A 22,173-nucleotide genomic window follows, 5' to 3' on the forward strand; every position below is an offset into this window, starting at 1 on the left:
ACCTGCTCTATGAGAACCTGCCTATAGGGACCCGCTCTATGTGGACGCGCTCTATGGGACCTGCCCTATAGGGACCCGCTCTATGTGGACTGCTCTTGAGGACCTGCTCTATGAGGACCGCTCTATGTGGACCTGCCCTATAGGGACCCGCTCTATGTGGACCTGCTCTATGAGGACCCGCTCTATGAGAAACCCGCTCTATGTGGACCCGCTCTATGGGGACCTGCTCTATGTGGACCTGCTCTATGAGGACCTGCTCTATGTGGACCCGCTCTATGGGGACCTGCTCTAGGTGGACCCGCTCTATGAGAACCCGCTCTATGTGGACCCGCTCTATGGGGACTGCTCTATGTGGACCTGCTCTATGAGGAACCTGCTCCTATGTGGACCTGCTCTATGAGGACCTGCTCTATGGGGACCTGCTCTATGTGGACCTGCTCTATGAGGACCTTGCTCTATGTGGACCCGCTCTATGAGAACCCGCTCTATGTGGACCCACTCTATGGGGACCTGCTCTAGGTGGACCCGCTCTATGAGAACCCGCTCTATGTGGACCCGCTCTATGGGGACCTGCTCTATGTGGACCGCTCTATGAGGACCTGCTCTATGTGGACCGCTCTATGAGAACCCGCTCTATGTGGACCCGCTCTATGGGGACCTGCTCTAGGTGGACCCGCCTCTATGTTCAGAGGTTTCAGTCCAATACCTCCTTCAGAGAGGGTCAGGTGAGGAAAGCTCTGCTGACTATTTTAGTGTTTGTGTCCACCGTCTCTCATTTCATCCCCAACTCATCACAGTGGGAGCAGCAGTGTGTGTGTGTGTGGTGTGTGTGTGTTTGTGTGTGTGGTGTGTGTGTGTGTGTGTGTGGTGTGTTCAAAATGCTTTCAGCCCACATCAAACCTGCAGTCGTGTCGTTGAATCAAGCGAACTGGAGCGCGAGCAGCGCTCAGGCCGTGATAACCATCGGCAGGCTGATCAGGACGGGGTGGAGGAGTGGAACCTCAGGGGCCAGCCAATCCTTGAAACGCATGCAGCGTCACACAGCTCGTTTTATAGAATTATGCAAAGAAACGGGAATGAAGAGTGAGACCCAGACCTATATAGAAGAGAGGAGGAGGAGGGAGGATTAAGAGAGAGAGACGGATGGTTGCCATGACCTACTTCCTGAGCTCTTCACCAACATCGCTGCTTGGATTGATAGAAAAACAGCGAGCAGCGCTGAGCAGCCGTCGTCTACATCCATCTGCTGGACCTTCACAGGCCTGATCGCTCCCTAACACACCCACATCCTGCTCAACACTGAAATAACACACACTTTTGACAGGATTGTATGAATTTTGAATATTATATTCATCAGAAGATGCATAAATCTGTGTTTCTGGTGTTTCCAGTGGTGTTTGGTTTTAGTGCTCCTGCTCCGCCGTCTCCAGGTGTGAGGCTGAAATAATGAAGTAAAACTGATGTGTTGTCAACACGGTTTAGAGCTGCTGGATACACACACACACCCCTCCTGCTCCTAATGGAGCACTTAATGTGTTTATTAACGTCACTGTCCATAAAGATTAGAGGTTTTTTAGCTGGCTAACTACTTAAAAAGCTCAACTTGTGATTATAATAGAAAGCCGAGTGAAGGAGCTGCACAGAGAATACAGCCGTGACCCACATGAAGAATTCATCAGCACTGCTACAGGCTGAGCTTTAAAATAACATAAACGTGTTAAATATGTAAAAGTTTAGATTCAGTCAGGCATATTTAGGTCTCCCGCTTCAACTGTTCCTCAAGATCCTCAAAAACAAACAAACCTGAATCGAAAAAATTCAGATTAAAGTGTTGCTTGTAATTATCTTTAGTTATCTGTTTTAAACGGATGAATCCAGAGCTCTTTCACAGGGTTACAGTAACCTTTCCTTTATGTAAATGCAGACATTTCAGAGTGAATCCAGACAGGAAGCAGAATAATGAGAAGGGGCGGCTGATGGTGGAGGAGGCGGCAGGATGGACGAACTGATGAGGCGAGGAGCTGGAATCTCAAGTATCTGTGACTTTACCGAGGACAACAAACACAGAAGCAGCAAATCCACATGTCAGAAACCACCATTCCACACAGCGAAGCCCAAAGTCATGCCTGGCTCTATTTCAGGACATTTCATGAAGAATGTGCCTCATCAATTAATCCAGCAGACAGACGAGTAAAGGAAATTTAAATAATACACACACACACACACACACAAACAAACACGCGCGCACACGCACATGCACACACACACTCACTCAGACATGCTCTTTCAACTGGCAGACAGTTCGTCCCCCTGAGAGTGGATCCATCTTCTGCGCTGACTGACAGCACTTCAAAAACCACCCACCTCCCCCCAAAAAATGTCATAAACATGGTGTCTTCCGAGACGGCCGCCGGCTGACGGGTCGTACCACTTTCCCCCGAAGCGCGGGGTGGAGAGACGGAGGGTGGCTGAGAGCCTTTTAGCCTCGCTCTCAAGTGGCACGCCGGTGGGAGGCAGTGAAACATGAGCCTGTGAAGAACAGGGTCCTGCTGCTGCTGCTGGTGGTGGGAGTTGGGGGGGGGTCTGGTTGCTAGGCAGCAGGCGGATCAGAGCTGGATGTTGATTGGTTCATGTGTGTGGCTGGAGAGTGAGGGAGAGTTGATACCAGGAAGTGTGGATCAGAATCTGGACAGCAGATGAACAAAAGAACGTCCACAACTTGATTTTTTCAGTAAAGGCTCCAGTGCTCCTCTATAGTGGCTCTACATCTCCTCTATAGTGGCTCTACATCTCTATAGTGACTCTACATCTCTATAGTGACTCTACAGCTCCTCTATAGTGACTCTACATCTCTATAGTGACTTCTACATCTCTATAGTGACTCTACATCTCCTCTATAGTGGCTCTACATCTCTATAGTGACTCTACATCTCTATAGTGACTCTACAGCTCCTCTATAGTGGACTCTACATCTCTATAGTGACTCTACATCTCTATAGTGACTTACAGCTCCTCTATAGTGGCTCTACATCTCTATAGTGACTCTACATCTCTATAGTGACTCTACAGCTCCTCTATAGTGGCTCTACATCTCTATAGTGACTCTACATCTCTATAGTGACTTACATCTCTATAGTGACTCTACATCTCTATAGTGACTCTACAGCTCCTCTATAGTGACTCTACATCTCTATAGTGACTCTACAGCTCCTCTATAGTGGCTCTACATCTCTATAGTGACTCTACATCTCTATAGTGACTCTACAGCTCCTCTATAGTGGCTCTACATCTCTATAGTGACTCTACATCTCTTTTGTGACTCTACATCTCCTCTATAGTGGCTCTACATCTCTATAGTGACTCTACATCTCTATAGTGACTCTACAGCTCCTCTATAGTGGCTCTACATCTCTATAGTGACTCTACATCTCTATAGTGACTCTACATCTCCTCTATAGTGACTCTACATCTCTATAGTGACTCTACAGCTCCTCTATAGTGACTCTACATCTCCTCTATAGTGGCTCTACAGCTCCTCTACAGTGGCTCTACATCTCCTCTACAGTGGCTCTACAGCTCCTCTATAGTGGCTCTACATCTCCTCTATAGTGGCTCTACAGCTCCTCTATAGTGACTCTACATCTCCTCTATAGTGGCTCTACATCTCCTCTATAGTGACTCTACATCTCCTCTATAGTGGCTCTACATCTCCTCTATAGTGACTCTACATCTCCTCTATAGTGACTCTACATCTCCTCTATAGTGGCTCTACATCTCCTCTATAGTGGCTCTACATCTCCTCTATAGTGACTCTACATCTCCTCTATAGTGACTCTACAGCTCCTCTATAGTGACTCTACAGCTCCTCTATAGTGACTCTACAGCTCCTCTATAGTGGCTCTTCAGCTCCTGTATAGTGACTCTACATCTCCTCTATAGTGGCTCTACAGCTCCTCTATAGTGACTCTACATCTCCTCTATAGTGACTCTACATCTCCTCTATAGTGACTCTACAGCTCCTCTATAGTGACTCTACATCTCCTCTATAGTGACTCTACAGCTCCTGTATAGTGACTCTACATCTCCTCTATAGTGGCTCTACAGCTCCTCTATAGTGGCTCTAAACATCTTGCACAGATCCTGATGAACAGTTTCATTCCCATGATGCAATGCTGTGCTGGCAGACTGTGATGCTGACACACTGATGACAAACACCTCTTCAGCTGGAGCGACTTCATGTCCTCGCTTTATTCCTTGTTTCTGCAGAGACGGGTTCAGGTGGGGACGGAGACTCTTCTGTCCAGTTTGAAGTAAGCCGGGAGACGTGTCCTTTGACCTATGGGGTCACAGCGTCTGAATGACCCCAGGTCTGACGCTGCAGGAGCTTCTCAGGCATCAGTAGAAGGAAGAACAAGGCAGCTTTTTAAAAGTCACTGCAGCACATAGAACAAGGCGACGAGTGACGAGCCGTTCTGTCCACTCTGATCAACCTGGAGATGCAAACAAAGAAGCAGCAAAGAGCCACAGAGAGGGGGAAGGACGGCGAAGACTCAGAGATTCAGCAGAGGAAGAGTGCGAGGAGGAGGAGGGGGGCTGGAAAAGCCCAAGCAACAGGGCATGCCTTAAATAGCGAGGCGGGCCGGGGATCGGGGCTGACGGCTCGGGGCATGTGCTGCGCTGCTCCGTGAGCTCCGTGCTGACAGCAGCTCCCACATGTGCTCGCTCTCTTTTCTTAGTCATATGGCGGTCACATGACCTCCGGGAAGCCTCGTCAGCGCCGGGTCAACACGCTCCGGCGGCCCATCTGGATTCCGGCGCCGCCTCCCTCTGGACCGCTGCCGCCCCAAACTGCTCCCAGATCAGCACCCGGGCGGTGTGCAGGAGGAAACTGTAACTGTGGCGCGACCTTATTCCACCCCGACGCTGCAAACGGCGCCCAACGCTCCCACCCAAACACCTCGCCTCACACGGCTTCTCTTAAAGCAAACCTCAGTGAACACCACGGGGCCCAATACGTGGCCTCACACACGAGGTGAGGCCGCTCCGGCTCACTCCCAGCGTTTCCTATAATGAAGCAAAGTGCTGCCGTCCAACCTGTCCTCTGGAGACATAGCTAGCAGATCAACTTCAACCTGCAACAGAAAACACTCAATACCGTTAAACTCAGTAACTGCAGGACGACGGGCCGACCTCTGACAGTCCTGTGGGAGGCAACAAACCCAACTTTATTCCCCCCTGCTGGAGGAGGCATTTTCACTCATTTTAATTACCCCAAAACACACTGAGGACCTTACAGAGTCAACATGATGCCTGGAAACACATAACCTGCCTCGTCTCTGATTTACAACATCCTGGTCTAATGTTCTCCAGTATTCTGCTTCTCATCAACTCATCACAAAGACACAGGAGTCCATCTGGAGACCTCCATCTGTCCCTCCGTCCCTCTCAGACCAACAGACCCAGTGTTCTGGACAGACTCCGGCTCAGAGATCCGTCCGCCGAGGCTCCAGACAGCTGCTTCTGCTCCGTACCACAGCTGGATTCACACGGCCGGAACTAACGCCACGCCAGACAGAAGCTCCTTGTTCTTTTTCAGGCTGTTTTTGTTTCTGCAGAGCGAAACTACTGAACCTCTCGGTAAACAGAGTTCTGTCGTCTCCAGAGGCCAGACATCCGTTGTGTCCTCAAGGCTGAAGAGGATTTTAAAGCTGGGTTCCTGTGGAGCGGCGTGCTGTTGGGAGCGTCCCTCTGGACTTCACAAGACCTAACCTTGGTTCAAGACCATGTGCTGAGAGTGGAAGTGGACCACCTGGGTCCCTGGGGGAGCACGTCTTGGCGCGGGGGTCTGGGTGGCGGCCGTGGCGATCACGCGGTATCTGTGGTTCGGCTAATCTCCTCACAGCCTTTTCTTCTCCTCCAGGATGAAGCCCGATACGGCGGCTCAGCCAGCTTTAGCCACACGCTCATTAATCTGCACGGCCAAAGCCTCCTGATAGCGCCCCAACACGTAAACAATCGCTGAAGAGGTGCCAGCCGGCGGGACGCTTCGGCGTGGGAGCGGGGGGGGGGGGCACGGATACTCCAGGACGGGTCCACTTCCTGTGTAGTTCTGTGAGACGCTCTGGACTGAAGCAGGGTCAGCTCGCTGTGCCGGCTATAACCGACCCATCCTGAGCTGATCTGGTCGATCCAGCTCTCTCTGCTCCTCGGTATTCAGGACTCCCTCAGTCCTCCTTCCTGCTGCTTTGGTCTCTTCCTCTCAGCTTATCAGCGACCCGAACAAACGGGCTCTTTGTGTGGCGGCAGACGGGCCGGGTTTATGGAGGCCGGGTCGGATGTCCATCCCCGGGCGGAGGACGTGGAGCCTGCAGGGACTCCTAATGCCGCCAGAAGACACGGGTCGGCTGTGGGCGAGGCGGAGGACCAGGCAACCCACAGAGAGCCGGAGGCGAGGTGACGGACCGTCCTGATTCACACAGCGCCGGACACGACGACACCGACGGACCGCCACCGCACACAGCCTGGACGGAGTGTGTCACACCGACGTCGCTCTGAGGGAGGACATCACCTGGTAACCGCTTCCTGCTCGCTGCAGGCCGCCCGGCAGACGTCAGTGAAACACTGGACAGCTACAAACTGCAGGCTGATCAATGTGACGAACACTGCCTAACACCACCGATAAGCTGAGATTTTGAAGAAATACTTTTATACCTTCAATCCAAGAAGTTCTGGATTCTGATTCTGAGAGATTGCTCCGTTTAAATGATATCAGATTAAGGCACCAGCAGAGGGAAACGACTGATTTATGTTCTGATCGTTTTTAAAGTTGCATCTTAAACACTGTAGCTGTTGTTTCTGCTGGTGAAAGAAACTCTGCTGATTTCAAAGTGCAGCATTTGTACATCACACTGAACTTTTGTTTATACGTGGAGTTTCTTCAGTCATTTTAGAATAAAAAATGAAAAATACGCTTTTGAATTCATTACCTAATAAACTGAAATGCAGTGAAACTTTTTAATCACTGCTCAGCTGTATTACACACCTCCAGAACCAAAACCTGAAAGAAGCGAACAGAGGAGCTCTAAAGAAGGTTAAAGAGCAACGCGAGTTGCACAGTACACAGCGGCTGGTTGTAGAGCAACAGGCTACAACGCAGTCGGCAACAGAGCAACGAGCTCCAGACTGGCTGCAGAGCGACGGGCTGCAGAGCTCCAGAGAGACGTCTGTCTTCAGTCCAACACAAGACGGGACAGCTGACAGGAAGGTTTACACAAAACGAGGTTGAGACAAACACCTGAGGTGGCCTTGAAGCTCTCATATTGTACCTTTAAGAGCTTCGCAAAACGGCCTTTCAGTGGAGGGAGGACAAACTGTGACGGCCTAAATATAGCAGCGCAGAAAGAGAGAAGGACCTGCAAAGGGTCCGTTCGGAAATAACTCAGCATTCCTGCCGCTCAGAGAACAGGCGACCTCCAGCACGAGGCCGACGGCCAGCCAGCGTTCAGCAGGCGCAGATCGATATGTGGTCCATTACAGGCCCGAGACTCAGCCCCTCATGCCTCCACGACAGCCCCAGCCTTCACCAGTCCACATGTATCAGCATCAGGACCGCCACGGAGGACAGTACGGTCCAGGACCAGGTCCACAAAGCTCATTCATCCAGGCTCTACGAGTCCTGGGTTAGCAGGTGGTTCTGGGAGGATTCCACTGGAGCAATGACAGACTCTTCTTATCAGCGGGAACATTAACGAGGACAGACAGAACCAGCAGGACAGAACCTTTCATCACCGTCACACACCTTTCTGTAGCCAGACTCCAGGATATCACATCCATCCCCACCGACACCCGCACGGGCCACAACCACACTCACTTCATGTCATCTCCCCAGTGAGGCAGCACCGTGTGTGTGTGTGTGTGTGTGTGTGTGTGTGTGTGTGTGTGTGTGTTGCTGTTGTTGTGTCCAGACTCACCCTCAGTGCCTCGATAACCAGGTCTCGGGCCTCCAGCTCTCCTTCCATGATACTCAGCAGGGTGAGCAGCTCCGGCTTGCTCAGATTATCCATGTTGAACTCACATTTCTGTAGAACAGACCAGAAACAACATGTCAGACCAGCAGCGTGCAACCTCAATCTCCATGAAGCTCTACAGCTCCTCTATAGAGACTCTATGGCTGAATCCCATTTCCCCCCTCAGCCCCCCCCCTTGGCCCTACCCCTCTGTTCTGCGCGTTCACGTGGAGGGGTAGGATGTCCCAATTGTCATTATGACGGAGGGGTAGGGGGAAGTGTCTCCAAACGGAGACTCTCCTGAGGCACACTCCAACGGAGGGGTATGACAGATTTCCCAGAAAGCCTCGGAAGATTGGCAAGATGGCGGCGTCCGCAACGAAAGCAGCTCATAAATGTCAGTATTTTCTCAATTAATAAAGTTTAAAATATAAGAAAAACATTCTTCTTCGGCAAACAATTGTCGCATCTGCCTACGTCATCGGCAGCCGAGACTACTGATGACATACGAGATTGTCGAAGGGGTGTGCCAATTCGGAGGGGGTTACTTTCAGCCCTACCCCATAGCACTCCGTTTTAAAGGGGGAGGGCCAAGGGGGAGGGCTAGAAAGAGAAATGGGATTGGGCCTATATCTCCTCTACAGTGGCTCTACAGCACCTCTGTAGAGGCGAAACTCCGAGCCTCCAACGATGAACCTCGCAGAGCCTGAAATGACTATAACAACCCAGACCACTTCAGGAAGGAGCAGATGATTCCCAGGCTGAGACAGGAGAGCCTCCAGGCTGGTTACCGACCCCTGACCCCAGGACAGCTCCTCCAGCAGAGAGCTGGAGCTGGAGCTCCACCTTCACATCAGCACAAAGCAGGCTGACCTGACGGATGAAGCAGCCCTGCAGAGGCTCGGAGGCCGTCCTGCCTGGAGCCATCGGGGTCTAATTACATTTGGTTTGGTCATTAAGCACCTCCACGCTCAGGAGGAGCTGCAGGACGCAGACTGGAGACGGAGCTCGCCGTCACGTCAATTAAAAGCTTTTTCCGCTCTACTTTATGAGAAAACAAACGGCGTCTGTGGCTAAAGTCCATTTGACAGCCAGCCGCCTCCCATTGGCCCGCTGACCTGCCAATCAAGTCCCTCAAGCTGAGAAATCAGAAGGAAACCTTCTGAGGACACGAGTGTCTCCTGACACTTTCTCTCCGTTTCACAGTCTGTCTCACTCTGTTGTCTTTATTCATCTTCTTCAGTTTATTTTTTCTTCGTTTTCATCTTAGGTGTCTTTCTCTTGGCATAGGGAAGTTGTTTTTAATTCTTTTGCATGGCTTTGTACTTTAGCTTGGTGGGGTTGTCCTTTCTGCACCTCTGATTCTTATTTTCTTGCTGGCTTTGGTGCCTCAGGTTGGTTACTCTGCACATTCAGTCATTTTGCGTCACGTTTTGTTGAGGACAAATCTGACTTTCAGTCTCGTGGTTCATTAGAATTTCCTCATTCACTGCATTTCATTTTCTTCATTCTTAACAACATTTTTATTTCTCTATAGTTGTATTTTAATTGCTTCATGTCTGCTTCTGAACTATCAGAGAAGCTCTGACGATCTGCATCCAATGGGAGTGTTTGTAGGCGGGGCTAAGACTGACCCAGACAGGAAGTGACTGATCACCGAATGGAAGAAACATCACGACTCCAAAGCTTTTTTTATGACTACATGAATTTTGATGGGTGGAATTTAGCAGCTGCTGTTGATTCTTTTAAAAACAGGCAGCGGTTAAATCTGGTTACATCAAACTGTTGCTCGGCTAGTTAAAGATCAGCTGTCGGTGTCTCTGACAGCATTCGAACAATACATGGAGCCTCCAGCTAACTCCAAGGTTAGCATCTTACCGTTTATCCCTTTAATAAAATCAACATCACTGTAAAGATGTCAGCGGAGCTGCTGATAACCGGGTCGTCAGACAGCTTGGTCTCTTCTTATTGCCGTCGTATTTCTGCCGGACGGCGATCTGCCAGTCCGGAGTTCAGCTCCTTATCTCCCGTGGATTTGCGACATGGAGAGTAGAAGCTGTAATTCAAACCTCAGGAGCAGCTTGTTGTTCCACTGGAGGCTGGCTTGGCGTCACTGAGCCTCAGCAGAAGGAAGAACCAGTTACCAGCTAATAAACTCAACTCAACTCTATTTCTAAAGCGCTTATGGAACATTCTCCAGCACACAGGGACGGAGGGGAACAGGTCCTCTCCCGTCGGCCGATCTCCTCAAACAAAGGAGGAAGGGTTCAGACCGCAGACTGTAGACTCGCCGTCTGCCGTGCTCATGCTAAATGAGCGGGAGGTGACCGGCAATGACCTCTGACCCCAGCCCGGATCGCGGGTACTTCACAGTCCTCACAAACGAAAAGCTTCCCGACAACCATCCGACAACAGAGAGCCAGCAGAGAGCCAGAGCTTTATTTAACTGTGGGGGGAGAGGGGGGGGGGGGCTGTAGGGGGAGGGGGGAGGGGTGGGAAAGGAGGCTGGAACCTGCAGAGGGGTGCAGACGAGCCGAAGGGGCACCTGTTCACCTCCACGCTAAATGTAAAGCAGCACTCAGAGGAGGAGGAGGGGTGGGGGGGTGGAGGGGGGGGTAGAGGGGTAGAGAGTAGGGGGGGTAGAGGGGGGGTGTCACGGTACTCCCAGCTATGCCAGCTGAGTCACTGAAATTAAGACCAGTTTAGAAAGGTGTCTGATGAACTGCCCTCCCTTCACCCCACACTGCCTCCGCTCTGCCCACACCTCCACCCAGAACCAGGTTACCATGACACACTACCCACCCACACGACCAACTACCCACCCACACGACCAACTACCCACCCACACGGCCAACTACCCACCCACACGACCAACTACCCACCCACACGACCAACTACCCACCCACACGACCAACTACCCACCCACACGACCAACTACCCACCCACACGACCAACTACCCACCCATGTTATGACTAAGTACCAGGGCTGAACGATATGGGCAAAATGTCATATCTGGATATCCATGCCAGATATCTCGATATCGATACGATATATTACAATGGATTCAGTGAAAGTTAAGCATTTTTCAGAAAAATAAAAACATCATAATACAAAAGGATGTAAAAAAATACAGTTTTATTTGTGAGAACTCTCTGCCACGACCACCAAACTCCTTTGTGCAGATTCTGCAGCCGCCCTCTGCCATCAGCTGTCAACCAGTAAAGGAGGTTTGTGATTGGCTGGCCTTACCTGTGCATGGGCGAGCTGACACGCAGGGCAAGCAGGGAAAATCTTGATATCGTTGATTTTGAGAAACTAATGTCCTGAATGTTCATATCCCGATATCGATATGATAACGATACATCGTTCAGCCCTACTAAGTACCTCTTCATTTCACTACCAGCCAACGTTCAGACTGACTGCCCACCCTCCACAGGACCGCCACACCTGAGGTGAAATCCTTCAGGACTGCCAACAGGTCAAAGGTCAGCAGCAGGTGAAGGTTTCTGCAAACTCCACATCCTTTAAGGATCAGCTGGAGCCTGGAGCAGAGGGGGGGTGGACTCCTTCCTCTGATAAATCCACAAAGAAGAGACTGAGGAGGAAAAGCAGCTGACAGAGAACCGACAACACAGCGAGCGGCGGAGACGGACTGACTGACTGACAGAACACTGACGGCTCAGGCCGTTACTGACTGGAGCTGAGGGCCTGAACGCCGTCATGGCGTCTGCTGCTACACAATGCTAACAGCAGCTTCACGCTCCTCACCGACCAATCAGGGTTCCATATCCACCGCCACATCCGCCTGACGCCCAGTGAAACCATCAAACCTCACAGCCTGCAGCCTCCAGCAGGCCGCTTTAGGCCCGCAGGCCACGTGTTTGACACCACGGTTCCAGGGGGCCTGGGAAGACCTGAATGGCTGACGGGACAGAGAGAGACAGCAGCATCCGGTTCAAAGCAGGGAGGAAACCAGGAGGATCGATCTGCGGCTCAACGGAGGGCTGCGTCACTGCCTGGACCCCCCCCCCCTGCTACCCCGCCACCCCACCTCCACCACCCCCACCCCCGAGGAGGTGGTGTCACAACCTGGGGCAGGACCCTGACGGAGGCCCGGACCTGTGGAGGAGTCTTCAGCTCCCTTCAGGAAACAAAGACTGAAGCTTCAGGAAAACAAGAGAAGAGCTTCATGTCTGATCTGAGAGGAAGACTGAAGCTGAGGAGACAGACCCCCCCCCAGCAGGAGGCCCTCTCCCGGTCCCTGCTCCCCCCCCCCAGCAGGAGGCCCTCTCCCCGGTCCCTGCTCCCCCCCCCCCCCCCCCCCCCCCCCCCCCCCCCAGCAGGAGGCCCTCTCCCGGTCCCTGCTCCCCCCCCCCCCCCCCCAGCAGGAGGCCCTCTCCCGGTCCCTGCTCCTCCTCCTCGGGCTCAGGCTGGCTGTGGATCCCCGGACTGATGCGCGGCGCCCGGAGAGCCGCTCAGAATCCCCCGTAAAGCCCCGGAGCCCCGCAGCCCCGGAGCCCCGGAGCCCCGGCCCTCCTCCTTACCGTGTCCAGGCTGCCCAGCACGGCGGTGGCCAGGGTCTGTACCGGGGGAGGCTGCTCTCCGCTGGCTCCCTCCGACGCCATCTTCGTGCTGTAGCGGTCCGCCGGAGAGAGCGCGCATCCGGAGCGCAACTACTGAGCCGCGGGCCGGGACGCGGGCCGCCGACAGGCCATGGGAGGCGGGCCGAGGCGCGGGAGAACCGGCGGGAGAACCGGCGGGGACGGCGGCGGGACGGCGGCGGGACGGCGGCGGGGGACGTGCGGGACGCGGGGAGAAGACGGCAGAGAGGTCCTCCGTGCGTGGAAGCTCCGAGCGGAGTGTGGCGCTGCCGCAGCTGGAGAGTGGGAGGAGGAGGGACCGGGACCGGGGAGGGAGGGGAGGGAGGGGAGGGGGGGGGGGGGGGGCGGTGGGCGGGGCCGCCGCGCCTCCCCACCGGGGACGGTGACTGACGGCGGCATGTGTCCGCCGCCGACACCGGAGCCCAAGCTGCGGCCCGCGGCAACCAGAGAGGACGTGTACTGAGTCCAACATGTGGCCCGCGGCCCCTGGAGAGGCCAGGTACCACTGTTCAACATGTGGTCCGCGGCCCCCAAACAGACAGAGGTGGACGAAGGTGAATAAAGAGGTTCCAAAATAAAAAGGTACATTTTCACAAACGAAGAGAGCTTTAGTTTTGTAGAAATGAAACATTTCTTCGTTTGAATCAGCTTTGTTTGTGGTGGTTTGGTGAAATTCTGCAAAATTCCAGAGAAAATCTCAAGTATTTAGATGGTTTATATTGAACTACATTTTCCTGAATTTATGGAACTATTTTTTATTAATCTAAAAATATTCTGCTGTTTTTCCTTGATGAACCTTACTTTTTGTAAATAAATTCCAAAAAATTCTAAATTGAAAATTCTGAAATTCAGTTTTGTTTTTCAGAATTAAATAAATGACAACAAGTTTTTTTCTGACAAAATTTCAAAACAAATTTGCAGAATTTTTGACCTTTTTGTTTTGGTGGGTTGAAGATATGTTAAAACTGAAAACACTATGAAATAGAATAAATTAGTACAGAGTCCGGAGCCCCCTGTTCAGGGCCGCCCGGTCTCTGTAGGACTGGAGTCAGAGTCTGGTCCGCATCGCCGGCACTAAGTCGGACCTGTTCCCGGTGCATGTTGGTCTCCAGCAGGGCTGGACTTTGTCACCGATTCTGTTCAGGATCTTTATGGACAGAATTTCTAGGTGCAGCCAGGGGCCGGAGGGGGTCCGGTTCAGGGACCACAGGATTCCATCATCTGGCTTTTGCAGATGATGTTGTCCTGTTGGAACCTGGACCATCATGCACTGAGGCGGTTTACAGCCCAGTCTGGACATCCCTGCTTGGACTGCTGCCACTGAGACCCGGTCTGGGATAAGTGGCTGGAGCTGGATGGATGGAAATATAACAATTCTAAACATTAAAGGTGCATTAAGGAGTTTGCACGTTTTATGCGAAACAGCGCCCCCTGCAGGCCTTGGGCGTAACGCAGCTTAGTGCAAAACTCGTCCCTGTGGCTCGCGTGCACGGAAGAGGGGGACTCCGTCTTCGCTCGTTTAGTAGCGCTCAAGTAAGATTTAAGTGTCTTTTCCCTGGTGGAGTCTGTGTGGAGCTGTGGCAGTGCTAGAAGCCAGTCTGTTCTTACTTTCTGGAAGATCCTGCTCAGTTGTTGCTCACTAAGCATCTGGTGGAGTAATGGCGGACATAATGAAACCTAACCAGCCGGAGCGAGCATTACGTCATTCCTTTCAAATTCTCCCCAAAAAAACTCTGGTGCCGGACCGGCACTGTGACTTTCAAGTGACAGTTTAGCGCTGTTAGAGGTACTGGTAATGAATATGTCAGGGCACGTTGTACACATCATTAAAAATGTGTAACATATTTATGGTGGAAAATAAGTATTTTTAAGGTTGAAAAACTCCTTAATGCACCTTTAAATTCTAAAAAATAAAAAGCAGTAAATGTCATGTCCAACATATTAACAACACGTCACAAATCAGTGACAGATTTCAGTCCCTGTCACTGATAGTAGTGGCAGAGGGTGGAGGGTGGAGGGTGGAGGCCTGGGGCTCCCAGATGTGGCAGGGAGGATTAGGCGACGCTGATCCAGGACGGGGTTATTAAACCTCTATGTAGGTCAGATGTAGCCCGATCAGCAGCGGCTGGCTGTGTGACAGCGTTTACACTCTTTAAAGCATCTCACACACTCAGAAAATCCAGTTTGTTCAGTCGAACTGCGTCTTTACATCCAGACCATGTGACGCCATTCAGATTCCAGGCTCACTAAGGCCTGAAGACCAAACGCTTCACCTCAGTGTGAACTTTGACCCTGCCTGGGTCTTCAGACAAACACGGATCAAAGTGTCTGCATCTGTTGGTAGTTCAGCTGATCTTGTGAGTTGTTGAGTCAGCTTCAGAGCTTCAGGGCTTCAGAGCTTCAGAGCTTCAGAGATTCAGAGCTTCAGAGCTTCAGGGCTTCAGAGCTTCAGGGCTTCAGAGCTTCAGAGCTTCAGGGCTTCAGAGCTTCAGAGCTTCAGGGCTTCAGAGCTTCAGAGCTTCAGGGCTTCAGAGCTTCAGGGCTTCAGAGCTTCAGGGTTTCAGAGCTTCAGAGATTCAGAGCTTCAGAGCTTCAGGGCTTCAGAGCTTCAGAGCTTCAGAGCTTCAGGGCTTCAGAGCTTCAGAGCTTCAGGGCTTCAGAGCTTCAGGGCTTCAGAGCTTCAGGGTTTCAGAGCTTCAGAGATTCAGAGCTTCAGAGCTTCAGGGCTTCAGAGCTTCAGAGCTTCAGAGCTTCAGAGCTTCAGGGTTTCAGAGCTTCAGAGCTTCAGGGCTTCAGAGATTCAGAGCTTCAGAGCTTCAGGGCTTCAGAGCTTCAGGGTTTCAGAGCTTCAGAGCTTCAGGGCTTCAGGGCTTCAGAGATTCAGAGCTTCAGAGCTTCAGGGCTTCAGAGCTTCAGGGTTTCAGAGCTTCAGAGCTTCAGGGCTTCAGAGATTCAGAGCTTCAGAGCTTCAGGGCTTCAGAGCTTCAGGGTTTCAGAGCTTCAGAGCTTCAGGGCTTCAGAGATTCAGAGCTTCAGAGCTTCAGGGCTTCAGAGCTTCAGAGCTTCAGAGCTTCAGAGCTTCAGGGCTTCAGAGATTCAGAGCTTCAGAGCTTCAGGGCTTCAGAGCTTCAGAGCTTCAGAGCTTCAGAGCTTCAGAGCTTCAGGGCTTCAGGGCTTCAGGGTTTCAGGGCTTCAGAGCTTCAGAGCTTCAGAGCTTCAGAGCTCGGCCGGAATGTGAGTGGGATCAAAGCGGTGTGGGATCATCTTTCAGGAACCTGCCGTGTGTCCCCCCTCCATCCAGACTGAATCCCCGGACCTGCCCGGTCCTGCTCTCCCAGCCGCTGGGCTGAAACCTGCCGCCACATCCAAGAACAGAGGAACCGGCAGGAAGCTGGAAATTCTCTCACGCATGTGGAGGAAGGTAGAGGCAGTGTATCAACCTGACGGGAAGAGCAGACATTCGAGTTCTGGCTGGAAACAACTCCACAGGATTACTGTCTCTGAGTGGAGTCCTGTCCACCGCTTCTGTCTGGAAGGACGGACGGACCGTCTCACGGTTCAGTGTTTGTCCTCCTGTCGCTGTGGAGCAGCTGGAGGAGAAGCAGCACACACACACACTACAATGCACAGCCAGCTGAGGAATCCGCCAACATTCTGCACACTCCAGACAGGACACTCCAGACAGGACACTCCACACAGGACACTCCACACAGGACACTCCACACAGGACACTCCAGACAGGACACTCCACACAGGACACTCCACACAGGACACTCCAGACAGGACACTCCACACAGGACACTCCAGACAGGACACTCCACACAGGACACTCCAGACAGGACACTCCAGACAGGACACTCCACACAGGACACTCCACACAGGACACTCCAGACAGGACACTCCATACAGGACACTCCACACAGGACACTCCAGACAGGACACTCCACACAGGACACTCCACACAGGACACTCCAGACAGGACACTCCACACAGGACACTCCAGACAGGACACTCCAGACAGGACACTCCACACAGGACACTCCACACAGGACACTCCAGAAAGGACAGGACCGGACTGCTGGAGTGACGGAGACGCCGGCAGGAGCTGGACAGGTCTGGAGGCTGAGGTCTGGGATCAGGCTGCAGCGCTGCTCCGTCCTGGTCCTGCTCCGTCCTGGTCCTGCTCCGTCCTGGTCCTGCTCCGTCCTGGACCTGTTCCGTCCTGGACCTGCCCAGTCCTGACAGGACGGTTGTCTCCTTGTTGCCACATGTTGCATCGCCACTTGAAATTCCGCCTCCAGCTGCTGAGCGGCCGCCGGCCTCCAGCAGAAGCGTCTCAGTCCGGAGTGAAGAGCAGCGCAGCAGCAGGCTGCCTGTGGTGCTCCTGCACACTGGAACTACATCTACTGAACACGTGAATGTAATTATAGTTACTAGTTACTTCTTTGAAGGTAATGCAGTTAGTAGAGTAGCTACTGAAGATAAATGCAGTGAGTTAGTTGGGAAAGTGACTCTGCTGTCACTTTGATTTACTCCAGTAGTCTGTGTTCCTGCAGCGGAGCTGTGGTTTATTTACACAGCGACATCCAGACACTTCAGAGACACAATAAAAGAAGGTGACTGAGGATTAAGATGAAGAAAAGCATCAAAACGGTTTAAAAGAGGCATTAAAAGAGGTTAAAAACAAGGAAATAAAAGAGGCAAAAGCTTTTTAAACATAACCCTGGAGTCCAGTGTGTAAAGAGAAGAGTGCAAGATGTGGAGAAACGAGGTACAACATGCAAACAAAAATAATGAAAATAGATTAGAAAAGTTTATAGATGCAATTAAATTGGAGTGGTGAGAAACAGAATGGATGAGTGAGTTAGTGCTTTAGAGTTCTGTCAGCTGTTCAGGGGGCTGATGGCAGCAGGACAGCAGACTTTGACTCTTCTGTCTCCTCTGTCCCTCTGCCCTGCTGGCAGCAGGACAGTCTGGTCTGGACCGTCTCGTCCATGTTGAGGATGAAGTTGTCCTCAAACCCGGACGGCCGACTGTCCCCCTCCCTCCTGTCAGCGTCTTCATCGTCTCACTGCAGACATCAGGACGGTGTCTTGTCCTTGCGGAGGGTGACTGGGTGTAGAGGACGGGGCTGAGGACGCCTCCCTCTGCCTGCCAGTGTCCCTCATGATGCTGCCCGTCAGGAGGTCCAGGGGCCTCAGAGGGAGGGGAGCAGGCCCAGTGTGGACAGCTCTGTTCAGTCTGCTGATCTCCTGATAAACTCACATCATTTCAAACAAGCATAAACTCAGACAGCAGTGAAGCTGCAGCAAGAAGTCCAAACTGTGAGAAAGTGTCGCTCTCTAGTGGACAACTGGAGTTTTGCTGCGTCGTATGTGAGCTGAGAAACAGCAAAAATGTACATACTGTAGTACAGTTGAATCAAAAGTCATCCTCAGTGATCATACATGATGTTATTAAAAGATTAACAAAGACAGACTGTGCCAGGTTGGTGTGAAAGCCTTGTAAAGAGATTGTGTCTGTCTCCACCACTCAATAAATTATTCCAGATCCTGGAGAAGCTTTAAACTATGCAACATGTCCAGGAGGAAGTCCTGCAGGATCCTCACAGCACGCCTGGTCCAGGAGGAAGTCCTGCAGGATCCTCACAGCACGCCTGGTCCAGGAGGAAGTCCTGCAGGATCCTCACAGCACGCCTGGTCCAGGAGGAAGTCCTGCAGGATCCTCACAGCACGCCTGATCCAGGAGGAAGTCCTGCAGGACTGTGAGATCGCAGACGGAGCTGTGAACAAACCCAATCAGGAGATCTATAGACACTAGAGGCCAGAGCAGGACAGCCAGAATCCAGATCCAAGATCCAAGATGGTGGACAGATCCAGAGTTCAGTAACAGGAACATGAAGACGTGGAACCTCAGACATGAAGAACACTGACAGCCTGATACAGACCTGACCAGGACGTCTCAGTTACTGATTAAAAATGCTCAGATGATCCAGCATGCTGCCGTAGAGTTCAGACAGGACCCAGAGGAGAGGTCACATCAGTCCATCATCAGCTCTGTTTGACCCCTCTGGTCCAGCAGAGCTCCTGGTTCTCAGGGTGCTGGAGGTTCCTGGTTCTCTAACAGCTGAACAGAGGCGGAGCTTCAGCAGTGTGTTTATTACTGCTCTCTTTGGTTTTCTCTAGTCTTTACTTGGACTTTTCCTTTCGGTGTCGTCTGCCCTGTTTGCACTTGCTCTGAGCTTTGTTCTCTTATTTTAGTCTTACCTTAGTCTTAAATGTTCTGAAGACAAATGGAAATGGAAAGTGGACACAGCCTCACACTGTCAGGCTAAAGTGCAAAAGAAAGGTTGGAAAGAGAAACATAAACCCAGAAGAACGTAGAGTCTCTGGAATCTTTTCAGGAAAAACAGCTCTGATTGTTTAATAATTAGGAATCAGGATTAGAGGAATCTCGGTTAACTATCTGGATTTTTGGGGGGCATCATAGTCAACACTCCCCAAACACACACAGCTTCTTCCTCGTAATTGATCTCCTCTTCTAAGCTCCTCTCCAGCTCTCATTCCACCCTGTAGCACCAGCAGATGGCGCTGTCGGACCGCTGTGGATCCGGAACAGCAGCTGGGCCCTAACAGAAACTCCAGCTCTTCTCTCTCATGGTGACACTTTGCTTCAGGCATGGCTCCAAACACTAATAGAAGACGTTCCAGACCGATTCCCAGGCCTGAGATAAACCCAGTGAGACCGTTTACAGGTGATCATCAGGAATCTGGAAGTGTGAGAAAGTGCTGATCAGGGAAACGTCTGAAGCATCCAGCAGTGGGTCAGGGTCAGTGATCTGGAGCGTTCAGGTCTGGTTTTCCTCAGACAGACCGGTATAGGTTGATGAATGATTAATTTTGTCTAATAAAATAAAATGCATGAATCTGCTGCTGTAATATTCTATATAAGCAGCAGAGAGATGAAGGACTCTGCCTCAAGAAAAACGAATTATGCAGCATCCTTCAGAACATGTGTGTCAAGAGACGGGAAAATAAGACAAACTACCCGAGAACACTCCAGAGTTCATGTCCTCTGTTCTCGGTGTTCGTTAACGGTTCTGACCGGCAGCCGGACCTCTCATCGATGAAACAGCAGCTCCGTGTCGTGTCTGTAAACCAGGATGTGAGTTCAGCTCATCACCGCCTGGAGGAGGCCGAGGACGCTCCAGAGTCACGGAGTCACTGGAGACGCTCTGAGACGCTGCTCTCTTCACTTTGCTCCAACTCTGTCCGCCAAGGCTGTCCTCCAAACAACACTCACTGAAATCTGTCACTGCGAGACGCCCTCACACACACACACACACACACACACACACACCGCTCCAGAAGGTTACACACACACACACACACAGTCTCGTATTTCTATCCTTGTGGGGACCGTCCATTGACTCCCATTCATGTCTAGCCCCTAACCCTGACCCTTACCCTAACCCTAACCCACACCACAACAAAGCCTAACCCTAAAGAAATGTTTTTGCACTTTTACTTTTTTCAGTAACAACAACATGGTCAAGAAAACACTGTTTCTCCTACTTAGGACCGGAAAAAGGTCCCCACAAGGCACGTCGTTCCACGTTTTGCTATCCTTGTGGGGACATTTGGCCCCAACAAGGATAGAAATACGAGAACACACACACACACACACACACACACACACACACACACACACACACACACACACACACACACACACACACACACACACACACACACACCGCTCCAGAGGGTTATTCAGAGGCGAGCCGACACCTTGAGCACCAGACTGACCCTGCTCCGTGCACTGTGCTCCTCCGTGCACTGTGCTCCTCCGTGCACTGTGCTCCTCCGTGCACGGCTCCTCCATCAGCATAACTGAAGAGACCAGAGCGATCAGCATTTAATCATCCATCAGAAGAGAGAACCTGGAGGAGTCATGGTTCTCCAGTCTGGAGTCACTCAGCCTCACGTGGCGGCGGCCATCTTCACACATTCACATACTGCACAGATACGACACAACCCTCACCAACACACACTCTGGTCAACACCAGAGTGTGTGTTGGTGAGGGTTGGTGTGTGTTGGCTATCGGGGGGAGTTCATCATATTTCCTATGAACTCCTTCAGAGCTCATTCAAGGCTTCACTAAACACTGAAGCGGCTCCGCTCTCATCAAAACAAAGGAACACCAGGACAATGCATGTTCTTCCTCCCTCCTGTTAATCTCTGAATTCTTGGCTTGATGCTCCAGATTTCAAAGTATTAATATGAGCAGATTACTGTCTTCTCTCACGTCATGTAGAGACACAGATCAGGAGCGAAGCCGACAACGCCTCCAGCGTGATGAAGGAACCCAGACCTGATCAGAAGAAGTGCTGCTGGAGCAGAAGAGAGCGCTGACTCCTTTATTTTACCAAACTAAGAAGGAATGAAGCAGGAAACTGAGGACGGCTGCTGGTGCTCCTTTCTAACGGCCTCGGTCTTTATTGTGGTCAAACGTGTCAGCTCGCTCAGACGGAATCGGTCAACAGAAAAACAAATGAAACATGAGAAGCAGTCAGCAGCGCCGCCTCGCTGCGGAGGTGTGGGTAAAGTCTGTCTCCGTCACCCGTCCTCCTCCTCAGAGTCCAGCGGCCCTCGGTTTGGAGGGAGACACGGCTTGATCCTCTGCCAGCGGTTCGGCGGCCAGATGATGTGAGAGGCTCGACCATGAAGCAGTCCCACCGAGACCTGGGGAGGCGGAGGAGAGAGCCCAGGAATCATGGGGGCCGGATCTGAACAGAACATCCCAGACTGCACGGAGCCGTCCGAGACTTCAGGCTCAGTCCGGACCGTCGGGGCGTCGACATGCTGAACCCTGACCAAGCAATGCACTGAAAACAGACCCATCACTCTGACACACATCAGTACAGAGCTGTGGTGGAGATCCTGGAGTGTGGAAGCTTCCAGTCTGCTGCAGATCCAGCAGGACCAGATCTTACCGGGCCAAAGCTGTTACTGTCCAGGCTGTGTCCATGATGATCGCCCTCAATCCAGAAGTGACCATCGGGGATTCGAACGTATCGCTTCTTGTATCCCAGAGTTCTGAGTGGAAAAGGGAGAAAGAAGGTTCAGAGAGCCAGTCAGTGATCAATCTGCCAAGAACACAGAGTCAACATGACATAAAGCAACGCACAGGAAGTCAACTTTATTTATAAAGAATCAATGAAACAAGCAACAAATGCTGAAGAGCATGAACGGCGGTGAGAGACGAGGACACTCCCACTGCTTCCAGGTCGTCTTCCTTTGTTTTCAGTGAGAGAAGAGTTGAAGAGACAGACGACTGGAAGAACTGCAGCAAACTGCTTCTCGCAGAAAAGGAACTTTGGTCCAAAAACTGGCGCATGAACGTGAGGACCTGGCGTTTGTTCGGTTCTGGGGCCAGAGGCTGGGCAGCTGAAGGTTCCCGAGGAGGTTTTAGTGTCGGTGCAGAGTGGAGCTCCTTCCTGATGAGTGCTGTCAACTGTCAAGGAGCCCAGTCTGCACAGCATTACTGCAGCCTCTCCATCAC

At 51.8% G+C, this 22,173-nt stretch overlaps 2 protein-coding genes across 2 annotated transcripts in view; both read right to left on the minus strand.

Annotated features, from left to right (window-relative positions):
• Nucleotides 1-12,790, minus strand: part of LOC115391730 (cortactin-binding protein 2) — a 49,051-nt gene extending 36,261 nt beyond the window's left edge. Inside the window, 2 exon segments of the mRNA XM_030096064.1 lie at nucleotides 7,971-8,078; nucleotides 12,552-12,790. Coding sequence (XP_029951924.1) covers nucleotides 7,971-8,078; nucleotides 12,552-12,632 — 189 coding nt within the window. The 5' untranslated portion in view covers nucleotides 12,633-12,790.
• An 8,263-nt stretch (nucleotides 12,791-21,053) lies between these two features.
• The window catches only part of LOC115391781 (mitochondrial inner membrane protease subunit 2-like), a 46,224-nt gene continuing 45,104 nt past the window's right edge, over nucleotides 21,054-22,173 (minus strand). Inside the window, exons 5-6 of the mRNA XM_030096130.1 lie at nucleotides 21,605-21,707; nucleotides 21,054-21,353 (exon numbers count right to left, since the gene is read on the minus strand). Of these exons, the coding sequence (XP_029951990.1) occupies nucleotides 21,228-21,353; nucleotides 21,605-21,707 (229 nt within the window). The 3' untranslated portion in view covers nucleotides 21,054-21,227. The remainder of the gene's footprint in view (nucleotides 21,354-21,604; nucleotides 21,708-22,173) is intronic.

Source organism: Salarias fasciatus, chromosome 7 (genome assembly GCF_902148845.1).
Source record: "Salarias fasciatus chromosome 7, fSalaFa1.1, whole genome shotgun sequence".
NCBI lineage: Eukaryota > Metazoa > Chordata > Actinopteri > Blenniiformes > Blenniidae > Salarias > Salarias fasciatus.